General features: G+C 46.0%; 1 protein-coding gene across 1 annotated transcript in view; it reads right to left on the reverse strand.

Moving 5' to 3' along the window:
- mettl24 (methyltransferase like 24) overlaps positions 1-21,344 on the reverse strand; it is a 133,861-nt gene extending 112,517 nt beyond the window's left edge. The window contains exon 1 of the mRNA XM_069887593.1: positions 20,919-21,344. Within this exon, the coding sequence (XP_069743694.1) occupies positions 20,919-21,194 (276 nt within the window). The 5' untranslated portion in view covers positions 21,195-21,344. The remainder of the gene's footprint in view (positions 1-20,918) is intronic.
- Positions 21,345-26,253: the final 4,909 nt, after the last annotated feature.

Here is a 26,253-nt window from a genome sequence, read left to right on the forward strand (position 1 = left end):
CCATTACCCTTCAGACACAGATAAATTTCCAGTCCAAGAATCACACGTGTTTGTGATCATTAACTCCTTGTCTTCTAAATGGTGACTTCAATCTGGGGTTGAAAAAAGACATTGCTCTCTGGCAAGAAGGAACTGGGAAAAGTAAAGAACTCCCACAAAATCCTCCTGACAAAATGATTGGAGAATGGTGCTGTCAACATCCTGCGTCGTTATGGTCAAGCACACGATCTCTTACATAAAGGAGAGTAGGAAATCTCAATCATTCAGCAGCTCGATCTACTTCAATAATTTCAGGTGATTTTATAGACCTTTGCTGCAGTGTCAAGACTGTATCAATTGTTTAGAATAAGGACTGCTGAGTTTTACGGGTCATTTACCTTTATCTAAAAGAGATTTTCAGTGTGAGAGGGGAGCATGAACAATTCTGGACACATTTTTTGGAATAAATCCTCTTGCTTTTCCACAGAATAGATGGCACTGCAATAAGTTGGACAGATGAATGAGTGTGATGGCATGTCATCACTGATCACTTCAAAATGTGCAGCTTATTAAAAGAGCCAGTGGCTGAGGCAGAGTGGACTGGAGTTTGGAGAGAAACCCATTTCACTCACACTGACTGCACAGCTCAGACTGAAACAATTACTGCTGTTTATGTGGTTAGCCGTGACCCTGGTTCCTTCCTGCAATAAATAGGAGATAGGATATTCCGGTCCTTCATTTCCTGATTGAATTTGAAACACTGTCTCAAATGTAAACTAATTGCACTCGCATTGTCTCAATTATTTATCTTTGTGGCTCAAGCCCAGGCTCAAGAATGAAGAGCCTGACTTTTATCAATGCTTTCAATTGGCTCACATAAACGAGTAGAGAACTGTAGATCCAAGTGTGCAGATGGCACAGCATGAAGTGTGGTTGGGGGTAGGAGGATGAGAACTGCCTCATATAGGTCGTGAATGGGCAAAACTGCAAGGCATGGCACAGTTGACTTCTGTGTCAGGAGGGCTTTGGACTCGGGTTTGGAGTTGGGACCTCAGTACGGTACTGAGGGAGGGCTGCACTGCTGCAAATGCCATCACAGACATGAGCATTATTAAATTTACATCCTGCCAGCACTCAAAGGAGACAAGATATGGCCCAATGCCATTTTGAAGCAAGAGAGTTATCCTGCGAACCATACCAAATATTTATCTCTAAACCAAAATCGTGGAAAAAAAAATATTTTGTGATTATCACATTGTTGATAATGGAACTTTCTGTACACCAAAGACTGCTGCATTTTCCAGATTACAACAGTAGGCCTTTTCATGCCACATTGTAAATTGGAGATTCCCCGGAAATTTTCCCAGGAACCCTCCCATGAACCTGCAGAGTGAGAAGGTCAACCTGGGAATTTTTAAAGGGTCTGCAGCCCTATCTCATAGGTAGGGCCACGGCCCCGGGAAATTTTCTCGGTCCACCCTCTCCCTGCGATGTGAAGAGCCAAAAAGCCAAGCAGGGAAGCCTCATGACGTCAGCACTTGCGTGCTGTGTCATGTGGGTGATTAAAATTGAAAGATACTTTCCACCTGACAATATCGGGCCACTTCGTCATGTCACAATGGCAGGATTAATCATAATCACTCACGCAGCTCTATTCCCAGAGTGGTTCCAGCTGCATAAGGGATTATGGGAAACGAAGTCAGCCATTCATTCTGCATTGCGTTGCCATTGTGACGTGCCAAATCGTGGTGGGGGGAGAGTTTCAGGGCGCGGGGGTTGGATGTAGGGCAAGTGAACAATGGACAAGGGTGAATTTAAGAAACCCGTTATCGGTTAGGGGCAGGACGCCCCCCCAACCACAAATTGCCAGGGAGGGCAAATTCCAGGGAATTTGGACCATGGTGTGAAAGGCCTGAGAGGTCCTGAATTTCTGGGAATTTCAATGGGACTAAGTAGGGTCACCGCTCCCCTGCGGTGTGAAAATGGCTAGTGACTACATTTCAAAAGCACGTGTAACCAGTTTACTAACTCAGAATGAAAGTCAATTCGCAGAATATCTCCTTCAGTCCATAACCTGCCCCTGACCATCCTGTTACTGATGCTTTAATTCCCACTCTGACCTCTGCTTTGTAAAAAAAATTAGCCAATCTGTTTGCTAATACGTTTGCTACAATCTTGTCATCTGCATTCAATAAAAATATTGGTCTATATGAAGCTACTTTTAATGGGTCTCTGTCCTTCTTTGGAATAACTGTTATTAATCCCCCTGAAAACAACTCTGGAAATAAACCTGTGTCAGTCACTTGTTTAAGTATATCTGTATATACAGGAAGTAACAAATCATATAATTCTTTATAAAATTCCATTGTGAATCCATCTTCTCCAGGTGATTTCCCACTAGGCATAGATTACAATGCCTTCTTAAGTTCCAAATCAGTAAATGGACCATCCAATTCCCTAATATCCTCATCACGTAACAAGGTAAATTTAAATTAGCCATAAAAGATTCAATCTGCTCCATGTCAGAAGTCCCTTCAGATGTGTACAAATCCCGATAAAATGTACGAAATTCATCATTAATATCCTGTGGTTTATGTTATCTCTGAATTTTTCCTAACTGCATTAATCATTCTAGATACTTGTTCAGTCTTCAACTGCCAGGCTAAGACCTTATGAGCTCATTCGCCCAACTCATAATCACGTTGTTCCGATCGTTGAATCACTTTTTCGTAATTACAACGTACCTTAAACTTAGACAATTGTATCTTATTATCCTCTGGGAAAATGGCCAATATATATGAAGTGTCTGCAATTAAAAAAGATGTTAGTAAATGTCTGAGAGCGGTGCAAGATGAATTTAAAGAAATTAAATGGGTATTTTGATAAAGTGGAAAGATATACTGAAAGGATGGACTATGTTGAACACTGTATTACTAGTTGGGATGACCAAAAACTAAAGTTTCTGAAGAAAATTGACTTAATGGAAAATCAGAGTCGTCGCAATAACGTTAAGATAGTAGGACTGCCAGAAGATATAGAAGGAACAGTTCCAGTGAAGTTTTTTCAGAAATGGATACTGAAATGTTGGGAGCAGATGCGTTTCCGGATGGGTTGGAGTTAGGCCAAGCGCATAGAGCGATAAGGTGAAAACCTTTTCCAGACCAACCCCCCAGAGCAGTTCTTATTCGATGTTTGCTGTATCAAGATCGCGAGATGATTTTACGTCTTGCAGTGCAGAAGGCTCATCAAAATCAGGGACCTTTGGTGGTCCAAGGCAATAGAGATTTTTTATGCCGATTTGAGTCAGGATGTTATAAGGAGGCGTAAGGAATTTAATCCAGCGAAGGCGGTTTTATGGAAGAAAGGATATAGATTCACTTTCAGATAGCCAGCTGCGCTGAAAGTGTTTTATGGTAATTTTCAGACTCAGTTTTTTTGAAGATGAGAATGATGCTTTAACGTTTGCTAATTCTCTACCAAATAATCCAGCTAGTTCTGAGTTGCAGAAACAGTTGAAATCGCAGGTATCCTCGAAGAAGAATGGGGATGGAAAGGGAAGGAAGAGTTCGGAAGAGCAGAAATTGATCGAGATTGTGGAGGACGATCAAGCTGTTGGTGACATGAAGTCCGTGGGATGAATGTCTGAATATGGAAAAGTTTTCTTTTGGACTATCGGCTGGGTGGGTTTGGGTGGGGGGGGGGGGGTGGTGGGCGACTCTGAATCTTCCGAAGTTGTCTGCCACTAGTGGTATTGACCACACCTGGTTTATAGAGGGGGGTATTACTTAGGTGGATTTTTTGGTTAGGATATTTTTTTACTTTATTTTCTGTAAAGGGTTTTTTTTTACTTGATTTGTTAATTTTATATATATATATATATATATATATATATAGGTAGTTTTAGAGGATTTTTTTAGGGCTTATATTGTCTATAAAGGTTAGTTGTGTTGGGTACCATTTTAAGGGGAACAACGAGTAATTTGAACTTTGCAACATTTAATGTTAAAGGGCTTAATCTCCGATAAAACGGAAAAGAGTATTGGACTATATTAAGAACATGAAAGTGGAGATTGCATTTCTACAAGAGGCCCATTTGACTGAGAAAGAACATAAAGTTGAAATGGGATTGGGTTGGCTATGTGATGGCATCTTCTTTTAATTCCAAAGCTTGAGGAGTAGCAATTTTGATACATAAAAAAGTGCCTTTTATTCTGAAATCTTTCTCTGCTAATGCAGGTAGAGTGTTGAAGGTTAATTGTAAAATATTTTCAGAAGCTTAAACTTTGATGAATGAGTATGCACTGAACGAAAATGATGCAGAATTTGTTACAGATACATTTTTGCATTTGAACCAATCAAATGATAATATTATAATAGGAGGGGACTTTAACTGTTGACTGGATCTATTGTTGGATAAATCTCCAAAAACTGTGAAGAAAACTAAAATGGCTAAAAGAATAATTGAGCTGATGGGGGATTTAAATTTAGTGGAAATATGGAGGCGCATGAATCTGACTGAAAAAGATTTTTCATTTTATTCTGCACATCATGATTTGTTCTCAAGAATAGATTTCTTTTTGGTATCAGCACATTTGGAAGGTAGAATTAGTCAGGCTGAATATAAGAGCAGGATTTTGTCTGATCAATCACTATTGCTAATTTCATGTAGTGGCGCTGAGGTGGCAGAAATTACTTACTGTTGGAGATTTAATGAAATGTTATTAAAAAAAGTCTGAATTTATTAAATTTATAAGAGATCAAATTAGCTTTTTTTAAAGAAATAAATGTAGGTTCAGTTCAGAGTAAGCTTATTTTATGGGATACTTTAAAGGCTTATTTGAGGGGTCAGATTATTAGTTATACAGCGAAAGTGAAGAAACAATATATGGTAGAAAGTCAGAACTTAGAAAAAGAAATTGCAATATTACAGAAGAAATTTCAGAAAAATTCACCTTGACCTCTGCTTTACACAGTTCCAACAAACAAACTTGAGGAACAGAACTTCACCCTTTACCTCCGCATGCAAGAGCCTTTTGTACTGCAAGACCAGTAACTCCAGATCATTAACATTGCTAGCATTTTCCCTCATTAGCTTCAGGCTTCCAGCATTCACTGCAATTTCCAATTTTAATTCCAAATAATAATTTTGCTTCCCTAGCATCGACCTTCTTGAGATGTAGCTTTTAATTTTTTTTTGTCATACTGCATTTTTTCACTATGAAATGTCATTATTTGCTGTGTAATTTCTCCTTGCCCACCACCCTAACAGACTTTTGATTTGTTTTCCCCCTTTGGAGGCTCCGACAGCTCAGTGGTGAGAGCACTGTTCTTGTAAACCAGGGGTAATGAATTCATTCCTCGCTGGGGCTTCATTTCAGTGAGGCCGCTGGATAAAGTGGCGTCTCCATCTTCCTTACGGTAGACGAAGAATTTCATGTATGTTACATTCTAAATGTAGAATGAAGTGTCAATAATGGAACTTTTACCTTTCATCTTAAATTCTATTCCTTTTTTAAAAAATACTTTATTTATGAATATATATAAAATACATAATAAAACAAATCAACCCCCCCAAAAAGAAGAAAAACTATATACCCCCACCCCCTTCCCCCTAATCTCCCCCCAAAAATTCCCTCTATCGAGAGAGAAAAAAAGACATATATCAGCTATTTATTCATTGCTACGGAATGTGCCAAACCTTTACATTTTTTTAAAACAAAAAAAAACACCAAAAAATAATTACTATTATACTTCCAAACCAAAATATTTCAGATATGGAGACCACATCATCATAAAAAAAGAATAATTATTATGTAAATTACAAACAAATACAAGCTTTCAATTTATTATGCCAACGATTCATGTTTAAATGCACATCATTTTTCCACGTAATCGCAATACACTTCCCAGCCAATACTAATGCTAACCAAATAAACTCAATTTGAGCTTTATGCATTCTTATACCCGCTGTTAGAGTTGTAGTGTACCCCATTAAAAGAAAGCAGTGGGTCTGACATTAAAGTAGTCTCAAATAAATCCTCCAAAAACTCTAATTTTTGTCCAAAAAGACTTAACTTTGTCACATAACCAGACAGGATGAAAAAAAGTACCAATTTGAATCCCACAACGAAAACATAAATCCAAATGACTAAATCCAAATCTTTTTAACTTTTCTGGCATTAAGTACGACTAATGTAGAAAATTATAGTTCATCAAATTATATCATACATTAATCAATTTAGTCACACTTAAATTCTATTCTTAATCTTCTGACGGAAGGTCCTCAATCTGAATTATTAATCTGCTTTTCTGCACGGCCTGACCTGCTGTGTATTTCCAGCTATGTCTGCTTTTATTGCAGAATTCTGGGCTATTTTTTCACAAATTCTGCACTAAGCTTCAGGCTTGTCCCTTAGTCACACTTTGAGATGACCAAACCATTACTGGCTTCTGCACTTTTGAGCAGAGAAATCACCAAACTGGTTTTCAAAGCAAAATGTCTGTACCCCCTTTCTCACTTGCATCCCACTAAATTGGCCGTTCAGTGTCCTGGGGTAGGAGAGAGGGGTTTGGCTTTTCACATTTGACCACTCCTAACTGAGACTCTGAATGCTTTCACACTTGCAAAAAGCCATCCCCGGGGTTAGGACTGTTCTACCTTCTACTGGTGACGTCATGACGCATCAAGTGATAATGGCCTAAATCCTGATCAATCTGTTATGATCATATATTTAAACAAAACTAATCATGCCTAATTATAACATAATTAAGCTTTATGTACAGCACAGTATATGCCCTTCAGCCCCTGTTGTTGTTGTGCCGACCTATATAAACCTTTATGAGGGACTGTGGGAAAGTGCTGGCAATAAATAGCATTAGCAGACAATTTTTAAACAGTGGTACAGTTGGTAGTGCTATAGCACTCAATTTATACAGCGTGGGACAATTTTGTAACATTATCACGTACAATATATAAATACTGAGGGAGAAAAAGCAATGGAGAACCTGCCCTCCCACAGAAAGGCTGTATGCACAGCTGAATACACAGAGCATTCATGGAGGGGTTTCTCTGCTGAATGACATTCTGGGAAGTCAGGTCCGCCATTGTTTTTCCTCACAATCTTTATTAATTAAGCTCTATAGCACTACCAATTTTTGAACGCTGCTGAAAAATTGTCCACCTTTCCTATTTATTTCCTCTCTCTGTCTCCCACCGTCCCCCCACCCACCCCCCCCCCCCACCCTTCACTGCGACTTTTCGACAGCAAAGCTTATACCTTCATTTTAATCTTTTCTTCCTTCAGGTTCCTGCAAAAAACTTGGGTAATTTCAATCCCACAGTTCAGTTACCCGTTTCACACTTGTCTGATTGCAATGCCGGCATCTGTAGACACCAGGATTGTACTGGGGTTGAGGCCATCAATCCCCGGTGTGAGATGACAACATTTGACGTCGGCGTTGAGCTGATTTTGCTTTCACACTAGGCACTTTAAAGGTGGTTAATTACTGAGATCACTTGCAAGTGTGAAAGGGGCTTGTGTGTAACGTTTACACATTGATTTTACTTCAATATTAACTTATTTTCAGATTCTCATTTTCAGATTGTGTTATGTCCAACGGAATACAACACGTAGACAGATACACTCTGCTCTCTGCTCACACAGGATGAGCTCGTCTTGGGCATCCTTTTCCTTCTGGCTCTTAGGAGATGCAATATAATCCAGCAGGCAACTGGAGGAGTCCAAGTGTGCAAGGGTGATCAGAAAACACATCAACCTACACAAACCTTCCTGACATCCAGCAAGGTGTAGTCATCTTTACTGATACTAATGCAAAATCAAGACATGAAATAATTATCTAGAGCAGCCATTCTCAGCATACCCCACCTCCCACCTTTAGGTAAAAGCCTTCTTTTCTTTTCACCACATGTAACATAAATATTCTTTTATTTTTTTTTTAATGTAGTCAGTAGGAGAGAAGCATAGAAGAAAACAAAACTTAACTGCTTCATAGGGAAGGGGGCCCATAAACTATAAGCAGAGGTGGGGTGCGGGCACATAGCTGAAAACAAAAGGTTGAGAATGGCTGATCTATAGCAGCATTTTTCAACCTGTGGTCCATTAACCACTGATGGTCCCGGAGGTTGATATTTTCCATGGTTTGCAGTGAATATCACTAACATATGTGAAACACGGAAGATTGCAGATGCTGTGATTGTAGTATATACACAAAATCCTGGAGAAACTCAGCAGGTCCCGCAGCATCCATAGGAGGTAACGATATATAACCAATGTCAGGGCTGAGCCTTTGGTCAAGTTATTCCTTGACCAAGGTCTAAGGCCCTGTTATAAGTGAAGGTTCGTGGGGGCCCCGCAGGTTAAGAACCAGACAGAGATTGAGGTTCAAAGCACAAGTTTATTCTCAAGAGATGCAGAACAACAGAATCTAAACACTAAATTAACTTAAACACACGTTTGCAAGGGGATGAATATGGCACTGTGAGTAACGAGGGAAAACCAAAAAAACTTAGGAATGGCACAAATACACATACAGTAAACAATCAGATCAAGGTACAGACACAGCTCTAACCGACTGGCCTCGGGACTCACCCCAACCCAATAGAGGTGATACTCATGGGCCATGAAGAGACAAGAGAAAGAGCAAAGGAAAGCATGGTCCTTTATAATCCTGTAGCAGGTATTGGGAGTCCAATCAGTTGGAGGCAGGCTGAGCCCCATTGGCTGCTGTGACCAATGGCTCGAAGTCAAGTGCAGGGGCTCAACAGGGGTCAGCCCAGGTGATTTACCTGGGCCAATTAGGTGGTCAGGGCTAGGTCCAGGCAGGCTGCCTGGAGCCCAGTACCTGGTCATTTGAACGGGCCAATCAAGAGGGTCATCTTGATGGTTTGGGGTGTGTCTGGCCTTGATGGGCATGCGATGTGTACTCTGAATATAAGCCTGGCAATGCCACCATGTGGGGGCCACAGTCTCTCCATTACAGGCCCGAAACATTAATTAATTATATCTTTGCTTCCTATGGATGCTGCAGGATCTGTTAACTATCGCTGGCACAATGTGTAAAATGAGGTTGTAAATTTGGCAATGAAAACAAAACAATATCCAAAAAATTTCCCATCCTGGGAAGGGGGAGGTTAAGTTTTCCAGCACCCACCCTCCCCCAATCCCTGAACACTGGAGGTGTGTGGTAAGTGAGGGAATAGTTTAAGTCACACATGTCAAACTCTGGCCTGCGGGCCAAATATTGTCCCATGATATAATTATATTTGGCCCGCAAGATCATTTCAAAAATGTATTAGAGGTGGCCCGCCCTGCAGCGAGAGCCGATGCTGTTTTTTGGTAATGTCACCCCCACCATCCTCCCCCTTCATTGCACATCCTTCCCCATTGTAACACGAGAAATTGTAACACGAGAAGTCTGTCGATGTCATCAGCCGGCAAGCCAGTTGGAAGGCTCCCCGCACAACCAGTCACTTCTCCCACCTGTCGAGCGGTGCGGCGGATGGGCGAGCGCCTGTGATTTCCTGTCGGCGCGACAGGCATGGCAGGCTGCGCACGGCCCCCGGGCAGTGCGAGCCCTGCGCGACTGGCACCGGACGGCCCTTCCACAGCGCGAGCGCACTTCTCCCGGTCGCCACGGCCTTCAGCGCTTGCACCCGCGCGGACCCCAGGGACGGCTGGTTCAGCCCTGCACGTGAAGAGAGAGATGGTGGCTGTCCACAAAGGCTGATCGGCAGCGCGCTGGGCCTGAGTGGGTGGGTAAGCAGGGGTGGGCAGAGGGTGTAGGTGAGGAGTAATGGGCAGGGGAAGTTATGGTGGTGCGAAGGGCAGTTAGAGGGAGGGATGAGTAGAAGGAGGGGTGGATAGGGAAGAGGTAAAAGGGGAGGGGCAGAGCGAGTAGGGGAGGGGTGATTAGAGGGTGAGAGACGGGTAGAGGGAGGAACAGGTTGAAGGGAGAGGCAGTAGAGGGGCGTGTATAGGATGGGGTGGGTAGAGGCAGAGCGAGTGGAGTGAGGGGTGAGTAGACGTTGGGTAAAGGACTGGTCAGGTAGAGGGATGGTGGGTCGAGGGTGAATAGAGGCCTAGAGCCTGAGGAGTGAGCAGGAAATGCTGAGTCCTGATGCAGGCCAAAATGGATACAGCCTGTGAATGCTGACTACATCTCCACAGGGACCAAATAGGTTTCCCTCAGGTCAAGCAAAGGGTGAACTTGAGCTACCTACTCCTGACCTGTAATATTATCCTCCTAAAGTTATATCCTAAAGTTTAACATTACATATGTTGAAAGAAGAGAAAACATGCAGATGTTGTTGAAAATTTTCAATAAATATTTAGTTCGGCCCTCGACTTAGTCCAAGTTTTTAATTTTGGCCCTCCGTGAATTTGAGTTTGACACCCCTGGTTTAAGCGATCTATGGGTGAAGAGGTTGAGAACCACTGGTCTAAAGCAATCTGTCTACACCAGTGATTCTCAACCTTTTTTTTCCACTCACATACCACCTTAAGTAATCCCTCACTAACCACAAAGCACCTATCACCTCAAAAAGGTTGAGAACCACTGGTTTGCACAGAGTCATAGGACAAGATTACAAGATCATTCCAAAACCTTGCTTTTAATGTTAATTGAAGCTGGAGCAGGGATGCATTGAATTCATTTTTATGCCAAAATTCATAGCTGTCTGGATAAAACATAACAAGAAGTCATACGTTGATCTATTATTGGAATCTGAATAATCATGACCAAAAGTAAATTGCTACCAGCACATATGGATGCAGATATTTACACTGTCAATCAGAGTCTGGTTAACTCCAGAGTGCAAGTGGATTCCAAGACCTTTATGGGTTGGCAAGGTATAACAATTTTTAAAAATTTTAATATAAACATACAGCAGGCCCTCCGACCCACAAGTCTGTGCTGCCCAAATACCCCAATCAACCTACAACCCCTGTACATTTTTTTTTGAAGAGTGGGGGAAAACCAGTGCACCCAGAGGAAACCCACACAGACATGGGGAGAAGGTTCAAACTCCTTACAGACAGTGCTGGATTCAAACGCAGGTCGCTGGTCCTGTAATATACTGGTGCTACATTTGTAATTTACAACTGTTCACATTTAATTGGTCCCCCATTGAATTATGCAATGAAGTGAATTGTTAAAAAGATCCTAATCTGGGATAATAGTCTTTTCTTACCTTAAAAGTTTGCTACCGCTTTACAATAAAATCTTTTGTTTTCCCAATGAAATCATATTAAAAAAAGACATTAGTTTTCTATCTCTTGTGGCCACCTATTGAGCTCCACACGATACCAGTCCCAAGTTGATACTTTGAAGTCGAATGCATACTGTGTTTCAGACTGAAAATATAAGGTCAGGGCTTGTCACTTGATGGCACATGGTCCTTTTATACTCTGTAAGGCAACCCTCAGGCAAAAATACTGTGGTTATAACCCTCAGAACAAGATTAGTAATTTGCTCCATTCCAATTTTTTTTCATTTCAAGAGTTTATTTTAACGATTTTTTAACCAAAAATAGATTCTATTCACAATATATTTACAACATAGCAAACCATTCAAAATCTTTTCACACCCATAGTGTCAGTCATATCTATACATTCCCATCAATGTACATTGTAACATTTGTTCTCTCAATACATCATTACCACCCCTGTGGCACTTGGTTGCTTCTCCTCCCCTCTCTCTGACAGCCAGTCAGTAGCACTGCAATATGTAATCTAATGTACAATGCTTCACATCAAATGGACCAAATTCAATGACACTGTATCATTCACTTATATGGTTTGAATAGCAACCATTTATCCTTTGTTGAACTGGGTACTAACAGGTAAATGACAACACAGCAAAAAATAGGTAGTATAATTGTGGTGCTACCATTATGTATATTGTATGTATGTGGTTATAGGGCTGGCCCGCCCCTGAAACTCCTTCCTGGATATCCCCATAATGGCTGTTACACCCTAACCTCTCCCTCAGTACCTGCCTTGGAACGGGCCCAGCAAGATGTGCTGACCTCTAAAGGTGATTAAAACCTATTAATCACAGATCCTTGGCTAATATGATCGACTGGTACCACAATAACCCGTCCCCACCTGATGTAAAGAGTACTGATGCACTTACGAGGAAGATAAGCTCATTAAGGATGCAGGAAGTAGAGGGACAGGTCAACAAGGTTTAACATTGAGATGAGTGGAGAGCAGCTGAATGGCCTGTTTTATATGAGATATAGCATGGTGACAGGCCCTTCCAGTCCATGACCTTGCTCCACCCAAATACACTCATGTGAGCAATTAACCTACTAACCCCGTACATCTGTGGTATCTGGGAGGAAACCAGAGCACCTGGAGGAAACCCACGCAATCACGGGGAGAACACAGAAACTCCTCCCAGTCAGCACCAGATGCGATGCAGGCGCTGTAGTAGGATTGTGATAACTTTTGCACTAAACATGCCACCCACTGTTTCTGTGCCATTTGGAAATATAGGATCAGTGATATAACTTGTTCTCTCAAGCAATTTTGGTTCCATGGGGCCTCAGATAATTCACAAACAGCCACCGTCAATTCATTTCCTACAGTTTGGGATTAGGGTTCAGGTGTCATGGAGTCCAGAGGACCCAAAAAACCAGCAGCACTAGATATGCACCACAACACAGGGTTACTTAAACAAAAGTAGTTTTTAATTATAATTGAACAAGAAAACAGAATTGAACTTTAACTTATTACTTAACCTACCTAACTACTTAATCCCCCCTCTAACACTAAGCGCAGGTGTGTGTAATGTATATTTAAGATTAGAAAAGTTATTTGGATCACGGTCCAATCTCACTGGTTGCAGGCAATTCTTGTACTGTGCACAGAAGTTAACATTAACAAAGTCTTTGGTGCTTAACAGGCAAATGGTTACCACTCAGGAGGGTTCTTGTTGGTTTTCAGAGAGAGATTCCTTTTCCAGGACATCCACAACTGATTCCTTCTCAATCAATCTTGCTGACAAAACTTGCCCCCTTCAGGGTTCTCCAGATGATCCTCTTTCTTTCAGGCCACCTTTCACATTGGCAGTCTTCTCCTTCGACCAGGCAGCCTTCCAAAGTTTGCCAGCTTGTCCTTCAGGAACTGATTTCTGTCTCCTCTGTTTCACACCCTCCCTCTCTGAGAGAAAAACTGTTCTCCTTCTGCCTGCAAAGATCACATGGTCTCCCAAGCAAGCTGCTGTCCATACTTTGTTGCCTCCTGCAAAAAGCATTCTGCAAAAGTCCTGCAAATATTCTGTTTTAAAATGAGTGTGCCTAAGCTGCTCTAACAATTCCTCCCGACCACCTCTAAATACTCTGTCACAGCACTCATTCATCAAATCACTTTCTTCAGGCTTGTATACACACACCTGATTCTCTCCCTTAACTGGTCGAAAGGAATGGGATGCCCACGAGGAAGAAAAGGATTCTGCAAGGAGGCACAAGTAAGGCCAGATTTTTCTAACACTTTTTCCCCATTTTCATAGATGATCGGAATGGCAGCCAGGTCAGGGACACACTCCTCTTATAGAATGTGGATAGTCGGGGAAGCCAACAGCATCGCTGACAACTTCATTCTTACAGACCTTGTTAGGGAATTGAGCAGGAGTTGGATGAACTCAGATCATTCAGGAGTCTGAGGGGGTGATATACAAGAGTCACAGGATGCAATTGCACCTTGGAAGCAGGAGGAAGGTAGCTGGGTGAAAGTCAGGAGAGGGAAAAGGGAATATTCCTTTGCATCTGGGTATTTTCAATTTTATCCCCATTAAAAAAAGTCTTTATTTTTTCTATCAAAATGCATGACCATACACATCCAGTCATTGTATTTCATTTGCCCATTCTGTGTCCATTCTCCTAATGTCTCAGTCCTTCTGTAGTCTCCCTGTTTCCTCAACACTACCTGCTCCTCCACCTACCTTTGTGTCACCTGCGAACATGGCCACAAAGTCAGTCATTCCATAATCTAAATCATTAATATACAACATAAAAAGAAGCGGTCCCAACACCAACCTCCAGGGAGCACCACCAGCAACTGGCAGCCAACCAATATGGTCCCTTTATTCCAACTCTCTCTTTCCTGTACATTCTCCCCATGTCTATGTGGATTTATTCTGGGTGCTTCAGTTTCCTCCCACCATTCAAAAAAAGCATACTCAGTGTGTAAGTCAATTGGGTGTAAATGGGCGTCACGGGCTTGTGGGCCAAAAGGGCCTGTTACTGTAGTGTATATCGAAATTTATAAATAAATAAATAATGCCACACATGCATGTATGCGCACGCACACATGCACCCCTCTTCGGTTTTCAACTGTGTCAAGCACTAGCGTCTCGTCCTTCTCCAATGGATAAGAACTTAAACACTGATTGACTGACTTTCCTGGGAGGTACACAGGGTTGGGTGGGAGTGAACTGGAAGAAAGAGACTAGGTTTATAGCCTAAGTAAGTACGAGAGATGAAAATATATTTCTTTAAAAATTAAAAGGCCATGTTTTGCAATGTATTTGATTGTAGGCACAGAACATGGCCATCACTTGCAAGGCCAGTCCTCAGTGTCCATCCCGATTGCCCTTTTGAGGAGGTGGCTGTGAGATATCTTATGAACACTGCAGCCTTTAGAAGTGGAAAGCTACAACACAGGAAGCCACTGTCACCATGAACTTCAGGTTACTATCATTGCACTGGCCTTGGTCCACAATGCTGCTGGCTATCTTCCTTTTTGCAGGCCATGCCTCAGGATCGATCAGAGCTTCCTCCCTCTCTAACGGTCAGGGTCCAAGGAATCCAATGTTAAATCCACAGCCTCTGCCGTAGGTGGGAGAGGAGGTGTAGGGCAGGGTCAGAAGGTGGTAGCTTGAGATATAGTCCTTCTATTGTTTGCAAAGGGTGTCCCTGTGCTTCCAATTGTAAAGCCCAAAGTAGTTCCCACTTCCTCTTCTATTTGGGGTGGTTCAGAGCCAGGGATTTTCGACTGATGAGGATGTGACATTTTTTTTAGGAGACCTTGACCTCCAACATTTCCTCCTGCTACTGGGAATAGGCTCCTCCGACAAAGCTTGGAATACTGCTTGTTGCTGCCAATCTTCACTGACTGTGGCCTGCAGGTCCAGTATTCAAGCGAAAGTGTGCACTTACACAAGCAACATCCATGTAGGTGGGAGGATCTGGTTTCCAGAATGACAATGACATAGGTCGAAAAGTTTTTAATTCATTGGGACACACACCAGAGTAACAGGTACTTCAACCCCATGCTGGCCTTCAATTACCATTCATCCACAATAGCAGGAGATTGGAGACGAGGTGAAACTTTGCAGCAAAGGAGATTGGGAAGAGGTTTTCCCTGGTAAGATGGCCATGGTTAACCCTGTCAGCACCGACTTATTGGTTGAGATCACAAGTGGAATATCATCATGTACCAAAATGAGAATGGAGTTGAATCCCTGGAGCTTGTCGGATAAGGCGGATGAACTTAGGGCAGGGTTAAACTTAGGGCATGGCATCTGTCTGCCTTTTTCTCATGCCTTGATGAAGGTCTCAGACTCTTTATTTCCTATAGATGCTGTAGGACCTGCTGAGTTTCTCCAGCACTTTTGTGTACTGGCCACTTGATGAATTATGCTCAGTTTTGGTCGCCATGCTGGATGAAAGATATTGTCAAGCTGGAGAGGGTGCAGAGAACCTTGCCAGGACTTGGGGGAAGAGGGTGAGCAGGCTGGGGCTTTTTGCCTGGGAGGGCAGGAGATTAAGGGGTGGACTCATAGTACAAAATCATGAGAAGAATAGATTGGGTGAGCTCACAAAATCTTTTGCTCAGACTAACAGAATGGAGAACCAGAGGATACACTGGCATCACTTGGGGGTTTGCAGGGGGTGTGGACTGCAATAGGTGACCCATAATGACTGAGAGCGGTGTTTCAACAGAAATTTATTATTTTTTCTTTAAAAAATCCCTGTAGTTAGTTATAACAAAAAAAAACATTTTTCGTAAGCCCAGCGTACATGTACCTACAAGGCCAAAAGTCTATGCTAATTTATGCTCAGCGCCACCGCCACCCCAGACATACACCTGTTTCTTCTACGCTCAGTACACTCAGTCCATGGGGATGAGGGCAGTGACACCATGAGTTACCACACTGGGTGACACCAAACCTAGTGATGCCACTGAGAGGACAAAGGGTTTGAGGTGAGCAGAGAGAGATTTAATAGCAAGTGAAGGGTAACAGAGAAGGTGGTGAGTGTGTGGAACAAAATACTGGAGGAGGTAGCTGAGGCAGGTTCTATTTAAGAAAACATTTGGATGGATAAGGGCTAAAAGCATGCAGGTGGGACCAGTGTGGCTGGCATGGGCAGGTTGGGCTGAAGGGCCTGTTTCCTCGCTGAATGACAAATTCTCTTTCACAGGAGGATTATTTTAGGAAGTGGGTATATAGGTAAGATGGTCATAAGATGGAGGGTTACTCCTAATTGTGGGGAAGGGTGAAGCACCTTCAAGGGCTGAGCAACCTACTTCTGCTTCCATTTTCCTCTCCTTCACTTTCTTGTCCCTACACAGAGTCAACTGCAGTGGCTTGAGGAGCTATTAAAACTATTCTCCTCCATCTCCCTTCAGCTTATTTTGACAACTATCTGAGCTCTGTGTCTTCCGGCTGTAAACCCTCAACCCTGCTGCAGATAACAGTAATTATTAGGTAATTAGATAGAAATTTGTCAATTAGTGGAGGCTTTATCGTTAAACCTTTCTGGGTCGCTTGTCTTGATGTAATGCAGAACAAATGGAGGCCAAGGTATTCAGGGTAATTGGTTTAAAATCATCATGTTTTGAAGGGAAAGAAATTCGATTTTTCTTTTTATTTCACTGTGTGCTGAGCTAGAGACCCTCGACAAATGGGAGAGCCCACAAGAGCACTACCCTGCGATGGTGTTCCACAATGAGCCGCTGGAAAAATGTGGCCTGCTGCCTGCCTGCAGCTAGCTGACAATAACAACTGAAACCTGGCCCCAAGTTTATCACCTGCTGGACAGCAAAGATTCCTGCTCTCAGAAGTCCTCCAAAGTCTGGAATAATCTACAACACCTCGACACAGAAGAGAAGAACTGTCAAAGTGTGTCCACAACATTGAAATCTATTTGCGGGAGAGGCGGAATGTCAGCATCCCTGCTAAGATAAACATGCCCAGCGTTAAGACTCTGGCTACACTCAAACAACCAGACATGCTATTTGCATCTGCCACACCAGACCCTTGAAATGAGCGCTTAAGCTTGCCAGAGGTTTCCAAGAGGAAAGAGAAACATTTCAAAACATTCACAATCTCCTTGTGAAAATGCAACTCGTTAGAATCCCAGGTATTTGACCACTCAGTGGAGGAATGTCAGCAATAATACAGGATGATGATAAATTGACTGAATGGTGCACCAACAACCAAGGAGTTGATTATTGACTTCAGGAAGGGAAACCCAAAGATATACAATCCAGTGATCCTTGGGAGATCAGAGGTGGAGAGGGTGAGCCAATTTAAATTCATGGGAGTCAGTATCTCAGAGGAACTTTCCAGGACCCAACACACTAATGGCATCATGAAGAAAGTGTCAGTGCCTCTACTTCCTCAGGAGGTTTAGTATGACACCAGAAACCCTGGCAAATTTCTACAGATGTGTGGTGGAAAGTGTGTTGATCGGCTGCATCGCGGTCTGGTATGGGAACACCAACACCTCGGGCATAAAGCCCTGCAAAAGGTTGTGGACACAGCCCAGGACATCACAGGCAAAATCCTTCCCACCCTCGAGAAGATCTACAGGGAAAACTGCCCTCGGAGAGCAGCAACAATCATCAGGGATCCACACCACCCAGCACACACTCTGTTCTCACTGCTGCCATCAGGAAAGAGGTGTAGGTGCCACAAGACTCACACCACCAGGTTCAGGAATGACTGCTCCCCCTCCACCAATTCCTCATCGACAAACTCAACCAGGGACTCATTTAAGCACTCTTAATTTGGACTTTTATAGATTTCTTCTCACTGTGTATTGCACAGTTTGTTTACATGTCTATATTTGTTTACACATGTATGTTCAGTACAGTTTTTTTGCCCTATCAATAAGTGGTAATTTTGCCTTGCCTGCAGGAAAAAGAATCTCAGAGTTGTATGTGATGTGTAGCCTGATAATAAACTGAAATCTGAAATAAGACAACATGAATGCACAGACAGCAGAAGGAGTACCACCTATGGCGGAGATTACATGTCCTACAGGAAAGAGACCCATCAGCCATTTCAGAACCCAGACTGGAGTTGAAGCAGGTCAACCTTGACCCTGAAGGGACTGTCTAAAGCAGTGGTTCTCAACCTTTATCTTTCCACTCACATACCACTTTAAGTAATCCCTATGCCATAGATGCTGTGACTAGTAAGGGATTGCTTAAGGTGGTATGTGAGTGGAAAGAAAAAAAGGTTGAATCGTTTTAATCGTCCCTCATTGACTCGTTATGTGCATGGTTTCAGAACTCCAAAGGAAATGTGCCGACGACAATTTTTCTCAAGCAAATATTTCAGTAACAATTGGGTCTTGAGCAGTGGTTCTCAATCTTCCCATTCACATACCACCTTAAGCAATCCCTTACTAATCACAGAGTACCGATGACATAGGGATTCTTTAAAGTGGTGTGTGAGTGGAAAGAAAGAGGTTGAAAACCAATGGTCTAAAAAGAAATGAGTGCTGAACATCATTCTCCTAAAAGCAAACTTAACTAGTATAAACCAGTGCTACCTATCGACTAGCAAGAAGTGGGGGGTACACAGGCACTATTTTAACCATATGCATGAATTTGAATGTAATACATTCTCACACAGCACAAGTAATGTGCCTCAATTACATATTTTAACAGATTCATGAGAAGGAAACACTTCATGATCAAAAACTCTCGTACGTCCTCAATTTCCTCTCTCTGCTTCATCAATAAATGCAGAGAAAGGTTAACAGGGCATTTTCAACGTGTACTGAGACAACAGTCCTCAGTTAATCAGAAATAGGATTCCATCCATCTGATTTGATTCACACCTCATGTGACCAAAATCCCCTGGCCCCAAAAGCCATTCGATGAGAATAAGGCTGCGTGAATCCAAACAAATTTACAATTCGTAAAGGAGGTCATGAGCCTGCTGACACGGGTCATTGGGCTCGTCTCTCCGTGAGCAACAGGGGCGGTGCTTCGGGGGATGTTCCCAGTGTCATCGCCCCCAAATTTTTAACATGTTACTTATAAAGCACAGCTCGCGTTCCTCTGGAGTCCCCCCAGGAGGCACTGAGGGGCTGAGACCGGAGGGGAAGTTCGTCAAACAGCAGAGGACGGAGACACAAGGAGCCAGTGGTGCTAAATCGAGAGCGAATGTAACAATATGTAATGATGGAAACGTACGGACATGACACCAAAGAGGTGAAGAGCCTCTGAACGGGGTTATTTAGTAAACCCTTTATTGTGAATAAAGTTTATTTTTGGAAAAAGTTTTTTCACGCTTTTGCTTGCAGTGTCCACACAAGTAATTTATTCAAAATTAAGGAAAATGTTGTTAAAGGCGATTTCAAATATGGTGCAACAGCCGTCATCCTTGAATCAAGTGATTTCTAGAATGTTCTAACTTAATTCATTCCCTTCGTCCTATTCAACTGCACCTCAGCACTCGCTGTCCCTTGCCCATTTCAGAGACGTGCCCCACAAGGCTGCTTTAATGATCGCCCGGCCCAGCCGGCTGCAGCCGTCAATCCGAGCCCACTTGACCAAGGGACCTTCTGAATGCCTCTTTCATGGATCGCGTTACTCGCTTTCCCCGCAGGGAGCTCGAACAGGCAACATCACTGTCCAGGTCAGGTGCCATGTAGACGTCCTCATGCTAAACACATTCCCATACCCGCACGGAGCAAATGGCTTGCAGTAGAGGAGGACTGGAGGGGTATGGACCGGGTGCTGGTCAGTGGGACTAGGAGGGTGGGAATTTGTTACGGCATGGACTAGTAGGGCCGAACTGGCCTGTTCTGTGCTGTAAGTTATAGTAGTGCAAACGATCTGGCAGCTTGACGTGACTGAACGGCGCCCAACTAAGGAAAAGAGGGTCGGGCAAACACCCCAGGTCACTAACACAGAACGGCATTTGTGCTTAGGGCTTCAATGCAGAGGCACGGGGCTCACTAATACCCTCTTACAGGCAGGGTTTGACCCAGTACTGGAGAAACTCAGCCAGTGTTCTTGATGTAGCAAAGATAGACACAGATCCAACGTTTCGGGCTTGAGCCTTTCATCAAGGTACCCGTTTGACCGGCTGTGTTTCTCCAGCTTTACGTTTTTAACTTCAACCACGGTGTCTGCAGACTTTCTTGTTTTACAATTGTTTTTAAGAAGATTAATTGATCAACCCGCATGTTTTTAGGATGATTAGTACATCCACACGCTCCAGTACATTAGCCTGTTCTAAACTAACCTCACATTTACCAAGGTTACTAGAGTTCTTCACTGGGGACAACTTTCGCGTCACTTTAAGAGCCTTTTAACACGCCGCAGATTTCCATTTTAAGGATCCGGTGAGGGAGGGAGTCTATCAGCGACGCTTTGCATCCCAATGGCACCTGTCTCACCCCCACCACCACCGAATCACCTTAAGGTGCCCTCAGCTCAGCTTGGGACAGGAGGAGGCGACCCAAACCTGTGCTAGCCACGTCATGTTGTGTATTCCGCCCCCTTAAGAGACTGAGTGATGCGCTTAACGCCCAAGTCGAGATACTTCGTTGCAAGCTACACAAACTCAAGGGAGGAAGGGTGCTTGACTCCACCAAGGCTCTCCTGCCATGTGCAGACAGAAGGTGTTGCAGCCCGCGGAGTTGGACCGGCTCGCCAGAGTTCACTCACCTTCCGTTTATCGCGGCAGCATTCCAACCCCAAACTTTCGGCGTCCAGCCTCCGGGCCGCGGGACCATCCCGCTTCAAACTCCTGACATAAGTCACCCGCCCGACGGCAGCCTCCGACCTGCCGGCGCCTCCCGCCTCCGCGCCCGGCAGCGCCTCCTCCCGGCTCGGTGGCGGGTTGCGGGGGCGCCAGGAGCCCCGCAATCCCGCGAGCAGCAGCACCAGAGCGATGGAGCAGAGGCCGACGGGCAGTGGACGGCTCAGCTTCCGCATGGACATGGCCTGTGCCCGGCTGCAGGAGCCGCTCTCCGGGCTTTGCTCCGCCCGGGATCGTCGCTTGGTCGCACTGACAGTTCCATGGGCAGAGAGCGATCCTACACAGCCTTCCTGCCAGCCCCCTCCCCGGAGACGCCTCCTGATCCGCCCTGGTCCAGTTGCCCTCTCCCCCCCCCCCTTATCTGTCCCATCTAGCTCTTTATTTTGACCCTCTCCTCTCTCCCCAATCACTTCCCGTCCTTTCCCTCTCTCATCCTCTCGCTCCCCCCTTTCTTTCCCTCTCTTACCCTTTCTCCCTCCCCGTTCTCCCCTTCCCTCCACTAGTCTCGTCTCTCCCTCCACATTTTTCCTCCCTCCTCTCTCCCTCAACACTTTCCCCTCTCCACCCCTTCTCCTCCCCCCTCTCCACCCCTTCTCCTCCCCCCTCTCCACCCCGTCTCCTCCCCCCCTCTCCACCCCGTCTCCTCCCCCCCTCTCCACCCCTTCTCCTTCCCCCTCTCCACCCCTTCTCCTCCCCCCTCTCCACCCCTTCTCCACCCCCCTCTCCACCCCTTCTCCTCCCCCCTCCCCACCCCTTCTCCTCCCCCCTTCCCCACCCCTTCTCCTCCCCCCTCTCCACCCCTTCTCCTCCCCCCTCTCCACCCCTTCTCCTCCCCCCTCTCCACCCCTTCTCCTCCCCCCTCTCCACCCCTTCTCCTCCCCCCTCTCCACCCCTTCTCCTCCCTCTCCACCCCTTCTCCTCCCCCCTCTCCACCCCTTCTCCTCCCCCCTCTCCACCCCTACTCCTCCCCCCTCTCCACCCCTTCTCCTCTCCCCCTCTCCACCCCTTCTCCTCTCCCCCTCTCCACCCCTCCTCCCCCCTCTCCACCCCTTCTCCTCCCCCCTCTCTACCCCTTCTCCTCCCCCCCTCTCCACCCCTTCTCCTCCCCCCTCTCCACCCCTTCTCCTCCCCCCTCTCCACCCCTTCTCCTCCCCCCTCTCCACCCCTTCTCCTCCCCCCTCTCCACCCCTTCTCCTCCCCCCTCTCCACCCCTTCTCCTCCCCCCTCTCCACCCCTTCTCCTCCCCCCTCTCCACCCCTTCTCCTCCCCCCTCTCCACCCCTTCTCCTCCCCCCTCTCCACCCCTTCTCCTCCCCCCTCTCCACCCCTTCTCCTCCCCCCTCTCCACCCCTTCTCCTCCCCCCTCTCCACCCCTTCTCCTCCCCCCTCTCCACCCCTTCTCCTCCCCCCTCTCCACCCCTTCTCCTCCCCCCTCTCCACCCCTTCTCCTCCCCCCTCTCCACCCTTTCTCCTCCCCTCTCCACCCCTTCTCCTCCCCCCTCTCCACCCCTTCTCCTCCCCCCTCTCCACCCTTTCTCCTCCCCTTTCCACCCCTTCTCCTCCACCCCTTCTCCTCCCCCTCCACCCCTTCTCCTCCCCCCTCTCCACCCCTTCTCCTCCCCCCCTCTCCACCCCTTCTCCTCCCCCCCTCTCCACCCCTTCTCCTCCTCCCTCTCCACCCCTTCTCCTCCCCCCTCTCCACCCCTTCTCCTCCCCCCTCTCCACCCCTTCTCCTCCCCCCTCTCCTCCCCCCTCTCCACCCCTTCTCCTCCCCCCTCTCCACCCCTTCTCCTCCCCCCTCTCCACCCCTTCTCCTCCCCCCTCTCCACCCCTTCTCCTCCCCCCTCTCCACCCCTTCTCCTCCCACCCTTTTTCCTTCCCCCTTTCCACCCCTTCTCCTCCCCCCTCTCCACCCCTTCTCCTCCCCCCTCCACCCCTTCTCCTCCCCCCTCCACCCCTTCTCCTCCCCCCTTTCCATCCCTTCTCCTCCCCCCTCTCCACTCCTTCCCCCCTCCAACTTTTGCCTTTCTCCACTTCTCCCTCCAGCCTATTTTCTACCCCTTCCTCATCTCCCCAATCAGTCACCTTTCCCCCACACTTTCACCTCCCCCTCCTCCTCCCCTCCACTTCTTTTCCTCCCCCCTCTCCACCCCTTCTCCTCCCCCCTCTCCACCCCTTCTCCTCCCCCTCTCCACCCCTTCTTCTCCCCCTCTCCACCCCTTCTCCTCCCCCCTCTCCACCCCTTCTCCTCCCCCCTCTCCACCCCTTCTCCTCCCCCCTCTCCACCCCTTCTCCTCCCCCCTCTCCACCCCTTCTCCCCCCCATCTCCACCCCTTCTCCTCCCCCCCTCCACCCCTTCTCCTCCCCCCCCTCTCCACCCCTTCTCCTCCCCCCCTCTCCACCCCTTCTCCTCCCCCTCTCCAACTTTTGCCTTTCTCTACTTCTCCCTCTGGCCTATTTTCTACCCCTTCCTCATCTCCCCAATCAGTCACCTTTCCTCCACCCCTTCTCCTCCCTCTAACTTTTGCCTTTCTCCACTTCTCCCTCTGGCCTATTTTCTACCCCTTCCTCATCTCCCCAATCAGTCACCTTTCCTCCATCCCAGCTCAGCCTTTCGCATCGCCTCCCCTTTCTTAGCTGAAACTCCTGACCCGGCTTCGTTAAGGGGCTGTTGAGTCCGGGAGAGCGATGCTTTCTCCAGCCATGGATGGGGATCACGAGCATCCCTCACCTGCCTCTTGATGCAAGCTGCCCCACCAGTGTCCCCGCCCGCTTTGTCATTGGGCTACAGAGTGTCGGGCATGCTGTAGTTTTGGCACTGCCCTGGGTGGCAGCTTCACGGGATTGTGGGCAATCTCAACCAGTTCAGCAAAATAAACGTAGCCCCACATCTGCAAGAGCGCTAAAGCCACATGGCCACACTACCTGCGCTAAACTCACTGAATCAAGACTGATAAATGAGTTGCTTCGCCTTCTGGCACTGGAAAACTCCTGGTTTCCTTGAAATGGTCACCATCAGAAATGTCCCCCTAACACAGCATGCCCAGGATGTTGTTCATGTTCTTTGCCCTGTGATCAGGGAACTCCCGAACACGTGTCTGAAATGAGCAGCGAACCAACAACACGGAACTGAGGGTATGTCCCGGCAGGCCCTCAGTGGGCTGGTCAGCCTTTTGTACCTGTACCCTTCCCCTAATAAATGCTGAGATCCCTAGTGTCCTCCCTCATCCTTGCCTTGGACATGAGCCAGCAGCATGTAGAGGCATGTCTGGGTCTTCTGATCAATAAAGCCTTTGACTCACGCTTCATGTCTGCGAGTGGTCATTGATTGGACCACAATTTATTAATCAGAATTTTAAAGTTCCATGGACAAGGCAAACTGACTGGAGAAGCTGGAGATCGATCCAAAGGATACAGAGGCCTCCGTAAAGTTTGATATGTGGCTACACTGTTTGAAGGCCTACCTGAGGTGCCATGAAATCACAGCCGATGGTAATCAGTACAACCTGCTCTTTGCCGCGGTGGGACACCAAGCGTACCAATTGATTCATAACTGCACTGAATATGAAGAAGCAATGGCCCTACTCCAACAGCAGGACAGAGCCCTGAAGAACACGATGTACGCATGCTTCTAGCTTGGCTCCCGACGCCAGGGTCCGGGTGAGTCGGTCGACGACTTCATGAGGGCCGTGCAGGAGCTGGGCAAGACCACAGGTGCAAGAACATGACTGCAGCAACCTACCAGAAGGAGCTCATCCACGACGGGCTAGTCGCTGGATTCCGCTCCCATCAAATACAGGAATGACTCCTTGAGAAAAGCATCGGTCACTACAGGAAGTGGTGCAGGTGGCCCGAGCGATGAAGACTGCTCAAAAGAATGCGGTGGCCTACTCAGTGGGTCACGCAGCCACCAGGTGGGGAGAATGGGCGGAACCATCTTGGAACTCGGGGCCTCTGACTTTCACTGCCATTGCTGAGGATACGAGGTGCAACTACTGCGGCCAAAACAAACACCCGCGAAAGTACTGCCTGGCCCATAGCTCAACCTGCTCGAACTGGCAGAGGAAAGGTCACTATGCCAGAGTATGTCGTTCTAAGCACCTTTCTAGCAGTGCCACGTGCAGACCACAGCCTGTGTCGCCATCTTGGGCCGATCCACTTCCATCATCGTTGATGTGGTGTTCCCTGTCGGCCTCTTCAGAAAAGGAGCTCTTCTTGTATTATGCCCAATGGATACACAACTATGCAGACAAGACCTAATCCCTAGTGAAAACCACGATCTTCCCCCCATTGGTGGAGGCCCGTTAGGCTTTCAGTGGCATCAGGGATGAGATTTCCAAGGTGGGGATGGACGCCATTGATGAATCCATCCCATTCCAAGTGGAAAGTGATGCCTCCAACTTCGCTCTAGCTGCCACACTGAACCAAGCAGGCAGTCCAGTGGCAATTTTTTCCCCCACCCTCCAAGGCCCTGAACACAGGGAAGGAGGCACAAACTATAGAGGAGGCCGTGTGCCATTGGAAGCACAACTTGGCCGGCAGACCATTCAACCTGCTGACAGATCAGAGAGCCGTCGCTTTTATGTTTAACAATAAAAAGCAGGGTAAAATCAAAAATAACAAGATCATGGTATGGAGAATGGAGCTGTCCACCTACAATTATGGGATCTTGTACCAGCCGGACAAGCTCAATGAGCCACCCGATGCCCTGTCCAGGGGAACTCTCCGCCCCATTATTACTTCACATATGAATTTCAAATTAAAAAGTGCAAATGATCAGATGAAAATTACATTTTATTAAAAGTCCATTGGATATAGACCACTAAAGCCCATGCTAATTTGTGTGAATATTACCAATTTAGATTTTATTTTGGTCTCGACCAGTTGTTGCTTTGTAACGCATTACCCTTAATTTAATTTCTGAAGAGGCCGACAGGGAACTCCACATCAATAATCCACTGCCCAGTTCAGAGAATAAATTCGCCTTTCATTTGGATGCGCACAGAGGAGACGGGACATGTTCGAGTCCTTGGCCCATGATCTGAGTGGATTTTATCTTGTATTTATTTCAAAGAAGCACTATACATACATGAAGGCCAAATTAGATCGAACAATTTTATTAACATTAGTTTTCCAGTACTCCCACGACCCACCCCCGTGCAATTGTATTTGAATAGAAAATAACATTTTCTGAAGTGTATGGGTTATTTATAGTTGCCTGCATTATGATTATAATTGTTGG

The sequence above is a fragment of the Narcine bancroftii genome, chromosome 6, assembly GCF_036971445.1.
Source record: "Narcine bancroftii isolate sNarBan1 chromosome 6, sNarBan1.hap1, whole genome shotgun sequence".
Taxonomy (NCBI): Eukaryota; Metazoa; Chordata; class Chondrichthyes; order Torpediniformes; family Narcinidae; genus Narcine; species Narcine bancroftii.